This window comes from Chaetodon auriga, chromosome 10 (genome assembly GCF_051107435.1).
Source record: "Chaetodon auriga isolate fChaAug3 chromosome 10, fChaAug3.hap1, whole genome shotgun sequence".
Classification (NCBI taxonomy): domain Eukaryota; kingdom Metazoa; phylum Chordata; class Actinopteri; order Chaetodontiformes; family Chaetodontidae; genus Chaetodon; species Chaetodon auriga.
Window position 1 is genome coordinate 25128878 of NC_135083.1, and position 11284 is coordinate 25140161.

Genomic DNA, 11284 nt, shown 5'->3' on the forward strand with positions numbered 1-11284 from the left:
AGTCCCTCCTTTTTGCAGACGATGGCAGAAAAACCTTTGCAGATGCTACAGTGTTTTTTTTTTTTGTGTGTGTGTGTGTGTGTGTCTTGAGGGTTGGCGTCACACACCAGCACTTCTTCACATCCTCTGATCACTACTTACTCTGTTCATACTGGGAGACCAGAAAAGGCAATTAACCAATATTTACCATCTGACACCATTTTCCCTGTTTACGTGATATGGAAAAAATAAACTTGAAAGGTTTACTAGAAATGAATATAAAACAATCTGCAGTGGCATCGTGAAAGGATTTAATCAGCTCTCTCACACACACACACACACACACACACACACACACACACACATATATATATATATATATTAGAAAAGCATATGTATAACATGTGGGTGCGTGGTTTTTCCTTTTCTTTCCCTTTCTTTCCCTAAAATCAATAATGGCAAGGCATTGGCACTATTTTTGTAATATAATGTTCAAATTGTTCAATAAAAAGTATGTCACAAAAAAAGCATAATTAAGAAAAATAGATACACATCAAAATTGGTTACATTTAACCTTTTTTCTCCAAAATCTTTATTAAAAATTGGTCATTAAAAATGATCAATTGTCAATATGGACTGAAACAAACCATTTTAGTGTGACACACGTTTCAGCTTTCTTGCCCAGTCCTAGTATACAGACACATTTACTATCTTTTGTGTGAGATAACTGTCTACAGTGCACGCCTTACCAAGCACATCTGGAGAAAGTCAATAAGGAGGCGTGCTCTGTGCCTCAACTACTGACAAGCAGCAGTGTATCCATTCAGGCAGCACTCCTGTGCAGTGTCTCCAGCCTGTGCAGGTGGCCATATGAGGTGTGTACGAAGAGTCTTTGTTTTTGGTTCCTGTACAGGCGCAACAAGACTTTAGGAAGCTCTACACAGTCACTGAGAAATAGTTCCAACCCGTAACGCCTCCTAACACCACAAACTGTGTTTAATTAGCAGGTTAATCAGTGAGCTTTAGAGGTGTTGGTTGTTTTGTTTTTACTTTGGAGCCAGGCTTCCCTCTGCGTCTTCATCCTGAGCAAAGGTAACCTCGTGCCTGACACGTTAAATATCTCCTAAATCATGTGTAAAATAAGCAAATAGGTTTTTAAACAAAAACTTCTCATTTTAGCTTGAAATCATTCATTTCAACCACAGAATTAATAGAACAATAACATTGTGATCATATCTTTAGAACACAATGCTGATAACATCCAGGCCACATGTAGTGTGTGTAACTTTTCAGTCAGCTGATAATTCTGTCCAGCTGTCCAAGAGTCTTTTAACAGTCTCTATCAGCCAATTTCATATATTTAACTCCTTCTGTCACATTCTCAAAACTGACCTTCTTCCATGACAGAGGAATGTTCTTCCCACCTTCCATGCTTTTTTTTTCTTCAAAGAGGTGAACATCCAGGTTTACTCACCTTCAGGTATAACCTGACTCGAAGTGTCAATGAATAGTGAGTGTTCTCTCTACGAGCTGCTGTCTGGGAAAGTCCTTCTCCATATATGACGTTGGTGTGTGTGTGGGGGCATCTGCGCTGCTCACACCTCCTGGACAGCAGCCAGCATCCTGTCGGCTCACCAGGTCATGTCCACATTCACCTCTGACAGGCACTGGGCCAGGTGGCCGTCACAGTCCATCTGGGTGAACCTGGAGAAACAGGAACAAGGAGATTGGATGTTGGTACTGACAGTGAACACACTCAGTGTGTGACAAAAAACAGCGTACACAGTCAATATCACTACAAAAAACACACAAACTGTGAAGATACAAACAAAAAAACAAAAGTGCAGAATATAAGACTGATGAAAGAGAGGAGGATAAAAACACGGAAAAGTGGTAAAACAGACAAGGCGGGCTGTGGGAACAGGAGGGTCCTGACAGCGGCTAGGCTCATAGGGACGCCACTAAATCTATGATGGAGGTTGGAGCACAGCCATGTAGGGCTTTTAAAGTAACTGGTAGTTGAAAATCAATTATGTACCTAACAGGTAGCCAGTGCATTGCTGTCTCTGAGAACAGTTAAATGTCTGCCAACCAAGACACACATTTACATCCTGACACAGTGTGTGTGAGCCTTTTATCAAAGCTGACATGCTTAGAAAACTTACTGTCATGCAGGCCTGAAAATCCCATTCATCGGGCTTTTGAAACGAAAATGACAACATCTGAATACTGACCGAATATCAGACCCAAATATGCACCTGGCCCAAACTGGTTTCAAGTCATGGATCACTGTGGTCTGTGTACCACGTATCGCTTCAGTGTTTTCAGTTGTCCATACATCATACACACAGACAAATTCAAATGGGGATGTTTAAGTGTTTTTTGGAAAACCAAACGTATACGTATGAAACACCTCTTTCTATTCCACATTCTAGCACAGCCAATGCAGTGGAAGCACAAAATGAATAGAACTGGATGATATGAAAAGCAGCTGAACACTGAGCATGAGAGCGGGACTCAAACTCAAGTTACTCCCATTTCTAAAAATGAGAAATGAGAATAGAAATGAGAGAGATGGATGAGACGGAATCCTCACTTTAGGACAGTTTTAGCTGAAAAACAAACAAACAAACAAACAGTGTTGCCTCTCTCACCCAGCAGGAAACACCAGCAGGCACATGGGGCAGCTCTGCAGCCCTCCTCCTCCTCCTCCCGCTGCTGCTCCATCTCCCCTGACACTCCTCTGCGCCTCCTCTTCCTCTATATCCTCCACCCCCTCTTCTTCATTTTCTGGTGCTGGTTTGGTCTGCACTAAAAGGTCCTGCAGGGAGGGGCTGAGCCTGAGAAGATCTGGACTCAGGGAAGTTCTCGGAGAAGGTGGGGAGGGTTCAGGGAAGGGAGCCACCTCTTCACTGAGGTCGCACCATCGTTCATCCACCTCAAGTGCTTTGGGTCCCTAAAGTAACATAGAAAGAAGAACTGAACAGAGCTGAGAAACAACCAAAAAAGGGAAGAGAGTTGCAATATAGCTTAAAAAAGGACACAGAGCAGAGAGAATCATTAAAGCACTCTGTGATTAGGAGACGTGGCACAACTTGGCATGATTTGTATTAATCCAAGAGCCAAAACAAAGAAATCTGTTACAAAAAATGCACTTAATCATCAGTCTGTCCTCTTTTAAAATACTGTACCAGAGGTTTAATACAGAGCAGTGCTTTAAATACAAACATGCACACGGACAGCTCACATGGTGCAGAGACAAAACTGCTGCAGATCGACAATCCATCACTGCGAACGTCAAAGCTGCTCTGTTGAAGTGTTTGTTAGTGAGGACTATTTTGAAAACTGCTCACTGGTGGTGCATATATGGATGACGTAATAGCTAAAAAGTGAGGGTGCACTGGTGGAATGCACGACATTCACTAAAGGAGTCACAAAATCAAATCCAGAAGACTAACAATAACCACACATTACTGTGAAAATGAAAATGTGAGTTTTGGTGGTTGGTTTTTTTCATCAGGTTTGCTCTTTGGGAGCAGACACCACTGCACACTAATAATGTAATGCTGACAAAAAAAGAAATCTGATTACTGCAAACTCTACAAACGTTGTAGTTAAGGAGCTAAAACATGCAAAACATCCAGTATGATCCTGAAACACTTTATATTCTGGTCAATGTTTAGATCATTTTAGAGGGTATTCAGCACTGCTCACATGGTAAATTTAAGATAATGTACATTTCCAGAGCATTACTTCCAATCTGTTCCACTGTTCCACAATCCTGTCAGTTTCTTCAGTTTGTGCATTAAAAAGAGTTTTGAGAATCTGAATAGTAATAAATATTTACATGATGGGGGAGGTCAGTTTTAGGCAGTGACCTCATTTAGTATCGTTGTGGCCTGAGCTCTCACTGAGGCTCTCAGTGCTGGTGTATCAAGTTATCCTCTTCCCAACCGCAGCAGGGAGAAAAGGCCATTATCCAAGAGGTTGTGATCCTTAAAGTTCCCATTAAGTCAAAATCAGGGTTTAGTATCAGTGTGTAGGATTTAATGGCATCTCGCCTGAATACCTCTTGCCTCACCCTCCCTTACCGAGCGTGTAAGAGAACCTACGGAGGCCGCCAAAAACACGACAGGCGGTCTCTTGAGCCAGTGTTTGGTTTCTCTGTTCTGGGCTGCTGTGGAAGCATGGTGGTGTACAAGAACAAAACTCTAACTTTATTCACTCATTTGGATGAAACTGGAGAATGTTTGATGGAAAAAATATCTTCTTGTTTTCTCTCTGATGTCCTCGGGCTGCCCGGCCTCAGCTCAGCTTTATCGTTAACTGCTGCTCACTAGCCGTCTCCCAGTGAACACAGTTGGACCAGGACCAAACACAGCCTCCAACTTTCCTGACGGACAGATAGCTTTACCTGTTGCTAAAGTAAGTGCTAGCTGCTGGAAAGTGCAGCTGTTCTTAGGAAGGTAGCTCAGTCAGATGCTAGTGTTCTTATTAGCTAACTCAGCCCCTGGATGTCAGGGGCCAAACCCGACAGGGCAGCCACCTCAGTGCTGTGCTCCCTGTCATCTCTGAGACTGAGCTCGACAGTCTGGTGATGCTCACTGTGAGCATCCAGTCCAGGCAGAGTTACCTAATAGGGCCGTTAACGTTAGCATGGCGGGTGGGCGTAGCACACATTCAACGCTACTGTAAAGACCAATCAATATCCCTCCCCTGTTCCTCCCCAGCTGCCTGTTTTTACAGGAAGCGCATCAATATGCAGAAGCAAATAGCACTCTGCCGGCCATTTCATTTAGCGTTAATGTTTCTCCTACACTTATTTTTGCAGCACCTGGTGTAAATGTCCTTTGGGCAGGATACAGCGCTGCCTATTTTATGTCTTACCAAACAAATCTCTCTTTTCAGAGCCTCTCGGTTTTGCTCAGTGCTGTTTCCGTACCAGGCAGAGATGCTCCCCATCAGGATGCTCTCAATGGCGCAGGAGTAGAAATTCCTCTAAATTTGGGGGATACCTGGTATTTCCTCAGTCTTCTGAGGTGATTCAGTCTCTCTGATGAGTCAGTATGCAGCCCCCAGGTCAGGCCCTTGGAGATATAGACACCAAGCTGTTCACCCTCTCCACCAATGACCCGCTGTTATTAAGGGGGGCACAGTTCCTTCCCTGCTATCAGTCCACTATCAGCTCTTTAGTCTTGGTGATGTTCAGGAGGTTGCAGGTCAGCGCCTTCCTTCAGATAGGCTGATGGTTATTGTTCATACTCAAAGCCTACCACAAATAGGGCAGTTATGCCTATTTATCCACTTAATGATCCTTGAGAGTGAATGGAAATGACTAGTTTATAAAGACTGTCTGTTAAAAGAAAAATTCAGAATAAAGGCTTGTCTCTAATGTAAGCTTGTTCAAAATAAAACCCTGGTTCTCTCTACAGCTGAGGAAAATGCTTTCTGTTTGAGAATTTAGAATAAGAACACTGAACATGGATTAGAAACTATATTAGTTTTTTACATTAAGGAGAAGATGCAGTCAGTCACACAGAACGTTTCACCATGAGCACCCAACAACCGATAAAGGAAATAAGTGCAGTCCTAATGTACACCTCTCAGACTGAAACATGTAGACACAGATCCCTACAATCTATACATGCACACCACAAGAACATTTCTAAACACCTGAACTTTGAACATTTAGAGCTTCAGTGGTTTGTTCACTACAACAACTATGTCATGAGCGGATCAATGGATGGTCACATACTGCTGTAGATGGATGTGGAAGATCAGGAACCAGGTCACAGAGCTGCTGCAGCCGAGCAGACTTCAGAGTCAAGGCCCACAGACTCTCCACAGCAGGCAGCTGCTCTCCGCTCCACCACGCTGCTGCAGGGACCGCCGACCTGTAAACCAGAAATCACATACCGTCTATTTCACTCGACTACCACATCGTCTAATGAACTGCTGCCTTGTCTTAACAAACCCCCATTCAGCATGTTTCTGATCGGCAAATCAAGTGTCTATCAAGAGCTTCCAGATGTATAAAAACTAGATTTAATCTTCCATTACCCAATAAGGGAGACAATGATATGACAATGTTCTCATTTTAGCTTTTTTTTTCCAATTTTTATATGCATTTTTAAAGAGTCAATCAAAATTATTAATGAAACTGGTCTTTGATCTGGTGCATAATGTCTGCTTGTGTGAATAATAAAGTGAGAGAGAGGAAATGTAGATCCAACACTGCATTTATTTAAAGGCTAAGGGCTGAAATGTACTTGCATTTTTAGAAACAAGATGATTCATCTTAAACGTATGAAATTATGTGATATTCAGGTGCAGAACGGCTCTCAGACCAGTTTATCTGTGTATTCTCCTCTCCCACACATTCTGTCAAGCTTTGTGTAATCTAACAACCCTGCAATAAATCCTGCCTTTTTTAAACGTATACAGTTGTTTTTGATTGCACGCTGTAAGAGAGCAGTCGATTAAATTCCCTTCCTGACGCTATTATATTCTCCACTTGACTGCGTCCTTTTTGTTTCTTTGTGTTGATTCTGTATGAATGTACAGCTTTCATTCGGCATGAAATAATTCTTAAAGACCTGCACTTATATCATTAAAAATTTAAGTTTCTTGTTTGCCTAAAACGCACCGAAGATAACGATGTGAGGACATTAAAGAGGTTTAGCTTTGCATCTAAATAGGTGTGTAACATTATTGTTAGATCACAAACATGCCGAATTTTCCAGGAGCACCAACTTGCTCATAAAGGGTCTTCAGCGATGTTCTGCACTGCATGCACTTCACTTGATAAGCAAGAAAACATTAAAATGTTAAGATTGTAGTGGAGGTCAGTCCTTTGGCGTGGCGTCTCGTTTTCTCACCGAGCAAAGACTTTAGCATCACACTATAAAACAGGAGAGCGTATATGAAGCCAAAAAGGAAGAATTAAACAGCTATAACTTTAGGCCAGGCTTGAACAGCGATGCTTTCCATGTAGTTTATATCAAACATTGACACAGTAAGCACAACACCCACCTCCCAGGCTCTGCCGCCGTATAACTGGAGAACATTGTGTGACTCCTGCTCAGCGTTCCTCTGGAAGATGTTTCCGGGTGGTGGTCTTCGGAAAAAGAAGACTTCTTTCGTTTAAGTTTAGACTTGGACTGATGTTCAGCCATTTCAATAAATCACTATTCACAACAGCTTCGAAATTTCGCGGTAGTGTGGCTAATGGGAACTTCCTTCTTCCTGAAACCTGACGTCAGTTTATTCCAGCCAATCACAAACAGTTAAAAAGTTTCTGTAGTCGAGTGGGCGTGTTGTGTAGTCCGCGAGACTGCAGGAAGACGCTTTCAATAAGGACAGTCTCTTTCAGCTGGTAGTAAATCAATCCATTCAAGTTGTACCATGACAATGATCAACAGATCATGTGAAAACACCTAACAGACGATTGATTGACACTATGGCCATATACAGACACATAAAAAGTAGGAAAATAAACAGGGAAATTAATGGGCAATGTCCGTGTGTGTGTGTGTGTGTGTGTGTGTGTGTGTGTGTGTGTGTGCGTGCGTGCGTGCGTGCGTGCGTGTGCGTGTGCATGTGCGCGCGCGCGCGTGCTGTAGTGTGTTTGCTTTATTTATTTCCATGTATACGATAGATAAACTGGATCTGACTGTGTTCTAGCCTGGGCGGCACGCATCCTTCTGACCCACTCCTTTCTCTCGTTAAAGAAAAGCTCTTGAAATTCTCATCAGTGCTCACTGATGTGCACAAACCTATTTGGGAAGACAGTTATTTCTGTGCGGTTTGGCATGCGTTATCACCATCTCTTGACTACATATTTAATTTTCTACTTAGCTCATTGAAAATTATGCATGCAGTTGCGGTTAACATATTTACATCTCCGCAATAATGCCACTGCTGTAAATACTATGAGAAAAGCAACAGCCTAGTCACTTACAGGGCGATAAACTATGTAATATCTCCATAATAATAATAATGTGTGGACACAAACAAATTTATTTTGATTGTCATGGGAAAAAAATGTTCTATCATGCATGACTACAGACTGTGTGAGCAATGCATATACCTGCTGCTGAATGACTACAGGTGTTAAATCAAGTGAAAATAAAGAACTTTATTTATTTTATAAGAAGTGAGTGTCAAGGTTCATGAGGTTACAAACAGTAGTTTGATTAAAATAAGGTACATTTACCTTTTCTACTTAACTTACAAGCATCAGATAGTGATGGCAATTGAGATGTCTCCATGAAAGGTGAGCGAAATAAATCATCTAAGGAAGACTGTGGGAGGTGGTTAAAAGCTGCATGAAAAGCAAGTAAATTGACCTTGGTTTGAGATTGTTTTGTCATTGTACAAGCAGCTGCGAATGACAGTGTTGGTAAGACTCAGCCACTAATTTAACCCATTAAAATCTCAGCTTTAAAGGCATGCAGATGTGAATTTACAGCAAATCTACCCTGAAATCTACTAAAATATAGACCAAGAACTAAAACTCATCATAAATGTTTTGGGGGATTTTGGAAAGTTCAATGAAGAAGCCATGAAAATGAATCGATGTGCATGCATAGTTAATTTAAGCAGGTGGAACCAAATGTTAAAAATCATCCACAATTAACATGTCGTGTGTCCTTTCCTCAGTCTGCATGTTCCGTTATTTATTTCTGTATGCATGTGTTGGGCACTTTTACAGCACCCTTCTGTCTCTGTACCATTTGCCTGTACTGTCTGAGCCAGCATTTGCTGCTGAAACTGTTTCACAATATAAACAAAAATCATATTGTAGTTTTGTTCTAAATCAAATTGATTTAGGCAATAGAATTGAAACACAAAGGCAGAGTTTTTGACACATGGATTGAATTTGAGGTATTTTTCAAAAGGGATTAGTACTTCAGTTATTCAACCACTGACTTAATGCATGTTTCTCTGTCACTAAGATGTGGCTGATGTGGGTGTAGTTTTCTACAGATTAATCTCAGACATTGTGCACAGCTTCCACTATACTGAAAATATTATATTGTTTTAAGGAAAGTGACCTCCACAAAATGATTGGTTAGCATGGAAAACAAACTTTGCAATATACAGAACAAGGCAAGTCATCAATTAAAATAGCTAAAAGGAATGAAAATAAATTCATGTCGCACTCTCAAAGCAATATTAACAGGAAGTTGATCAAGGTTGGTGTTGTTTGGTCGAAGACATTGCTGGGGAGAGGGACATCAGGACTACCTTGCTTAGCCACTGTGACCCAGCCCCAAAAAAGAGGCAAAAAATGGATAGTTCATCAAAATGAAAGATTCTCTCAAAATGTGATTGGTTTTGACGGATGAAACAACATGATACAGAGCCTTTTATGGCTCGCTATTTGATTGTATCACCTAATCATCAATTCTCCCTTTTAATACACAAGATATTATGTCACTCTTGCACAAGGATTTCTACTCAGCACCCACTAAACAAGGTTACATCATACAAGAATTCTAACTGTAATGATAATACTTTGTTCCCTCTGCTAGGACACACAAAGTGGAAAGTTGAAGTCATAATAATGGTGGGACTTTCTGAGCCTTTTAAGCTTTTGGCCAGAGGAGAGGGACCAACGGATAGTGGCTACAATTATGCAATGGAAAAAGCAAGGGAAAGCTGGACTGAACGGAAGGAAAAGAAAAGAAAGGAAAGAGGAGAGCATTATTTAAAAGAATGGAAAACAGCACTATGGGAAAACCTGCCACTTTGAAATAAGGTGAGAGCATTTTTTGGAAACAGTGCCCCATAAGATGAGTATTCCAGAAGGACTGCTCCTGAATTGCTGACATTGGCCAATCGGTTTTTTTCTACCTCAACCACAGAGGGAAAAAACACAAAAGCAGAGCAGAGCGCCAGAGCTGTGGTACATAGTGCTACTCTGGGAAAAGGCAATCCGGCGCCTGGAAAGAAACGTTATGTCATCCGTCCCACGTGATGCTGTGTTATGCTCTGCAGCCATGGTGATGGCGAAGATGATGAGGAAAGTAGGGTTTACGTTAAAGAACTACACCAAGCATTGGGGAGGTTATACCACCAGTAAGCTTCTCCATGGAGTCATGAGATCATAAACACAAAACCATGCAGGTGTTTTTGGTAGACTGCAGCCAGTTAGAAGACTGGCCTGTGCAGAACACTGATAACTTTGCTCTTCTCTGAGTCATACCAGTTGTTTCTTTACTTCATCCATTATCTACATCACCTGTGGGACATAAAGCCATAATAAGCATATAAAATTGTTATTATTATTATATCTGAATATTATTATTGGATTATTATTTATATCATCTTTGGTTTTCTGCAGGAACTGAACATCAGTATGGAGTTGACATTGTTGTTATATAGATGGACCTGTTTTTTGGGTAGTATTATTTTCTTCCAGATGTTGCAGAGCTGGGAGAACATTTCCTGAGTTTTCTCCAAACTCGCCTGCATGTCCTTCTGTGTCCCACTGTCCTTGCTGAGCCATACCATATCAGAACTCTATATGGGGCTCAACATATTCAGCCCCATACAGAGTTCTGCTACATGGGTTCTGTCCATTTTGTAACGCTTTCGGCATATGGTTATTCTCAAATGTTTAAATGTTTCAAGTGTAATTTATTAATGCAATAGTCAGGTTACTACTGCCCATTTGAATTGGGGAATTCAACATTTTGAAACTCCAATCTCATGTCTGTGTGTTAAGTATGAAACTAGAGTGAAGATATGGTTAGCTGAAAAGCTGGGAATTCCCTGTTGTAATTTGGCCACACCCCACAGAACTTCTCCAGTCTGACCTTACTGCTGTAAAAGATGGGTTCAGAGCGTAGCAGGTCATTTATTTCTACATTCTCCTTTGATGGGTGGTACTCTAATGAAGAGAAAGCCTACAAGCCTCTGTGTGCTCCAAACAAAGAACTTGTCTGCTTGTCTAACAGCACTCAAAAACCCCAATTTCAGATGGTGGGATTTCAGAGAGGCGTCCAAACCTTTTTGGAACTTTCCAAAACAGAAAAACTGACAATCACTGCCACTTAATGCAGTGACTGGTGTGGAAGTGAGAAAGTAGCTTGTCTTGATTTCTTGTCCCAACTGTGAAATCCTGGATGTCAGAGCTTAATGTACACATAGGAAGAGTTTTCAAAACAGTCCTACTTGCAACTGCATTGCCATACAAAGATAAATTAATTTTGCAAAAAACATTATGCAATGCAGTGCTCACTGCGATCAACACTTGGAGTCATGGCCATCACTTCCAGCAAGACCTTTGTGTTCACCA

General features: G+C 41.3%; 1 protein-coding gene across 1 annotated transcript; it reads right to left on the reverse strand.

Annotated features, from left to right (window-relative positions):
* Positions 1-544: 544 nt before the first annotated feature.
* Positions 545-7244, reverse strand: LOC143327479 (uncharacterized). Its single transcript, XM_076741833.1, has 4 exons — positions 7012-7244; positions 5735-5873; positions 2634-2935; positions 545-1683 (listed from the first exon to the last, which is right to left on the reverse strand). Exons 1-4 carry the CDS (start codon positions 7152-7154, stop codon positions 1611-1613), a joined length of 657 nt encoding a protein of 218 aa, XP_076597948.1. The 5' UTR covers positions 7155-7244; the 3' UTR covers positions 545-1610.
* Positions 7245-11284: the final 4040 nt, after the last annotated feature.

Coding starts and splice junctions, on each gene's coding strand:
- LOC143327479 (XM_076741833.1), bottom strand. CDS start 7,154: ATGGCTGAACATCAGTCCAAGTCTAAACTTAAACGAAAGAAGTCTTCT. Junction 5,874..7,011: donor ACGGCGGCAGAGCCTGGGAG/GTGGGTGTTGTG, acceptor TCTGGTTTACAG/GTCGGCGGTCCCTGCAGCAG. Junction 2,936..5,734: donor TTCCACATCCATCTACAGCA/GTATGTGACCAT, acceptor ATGTTACTTTAG/GGACCCAAAGCACTTGAGGT.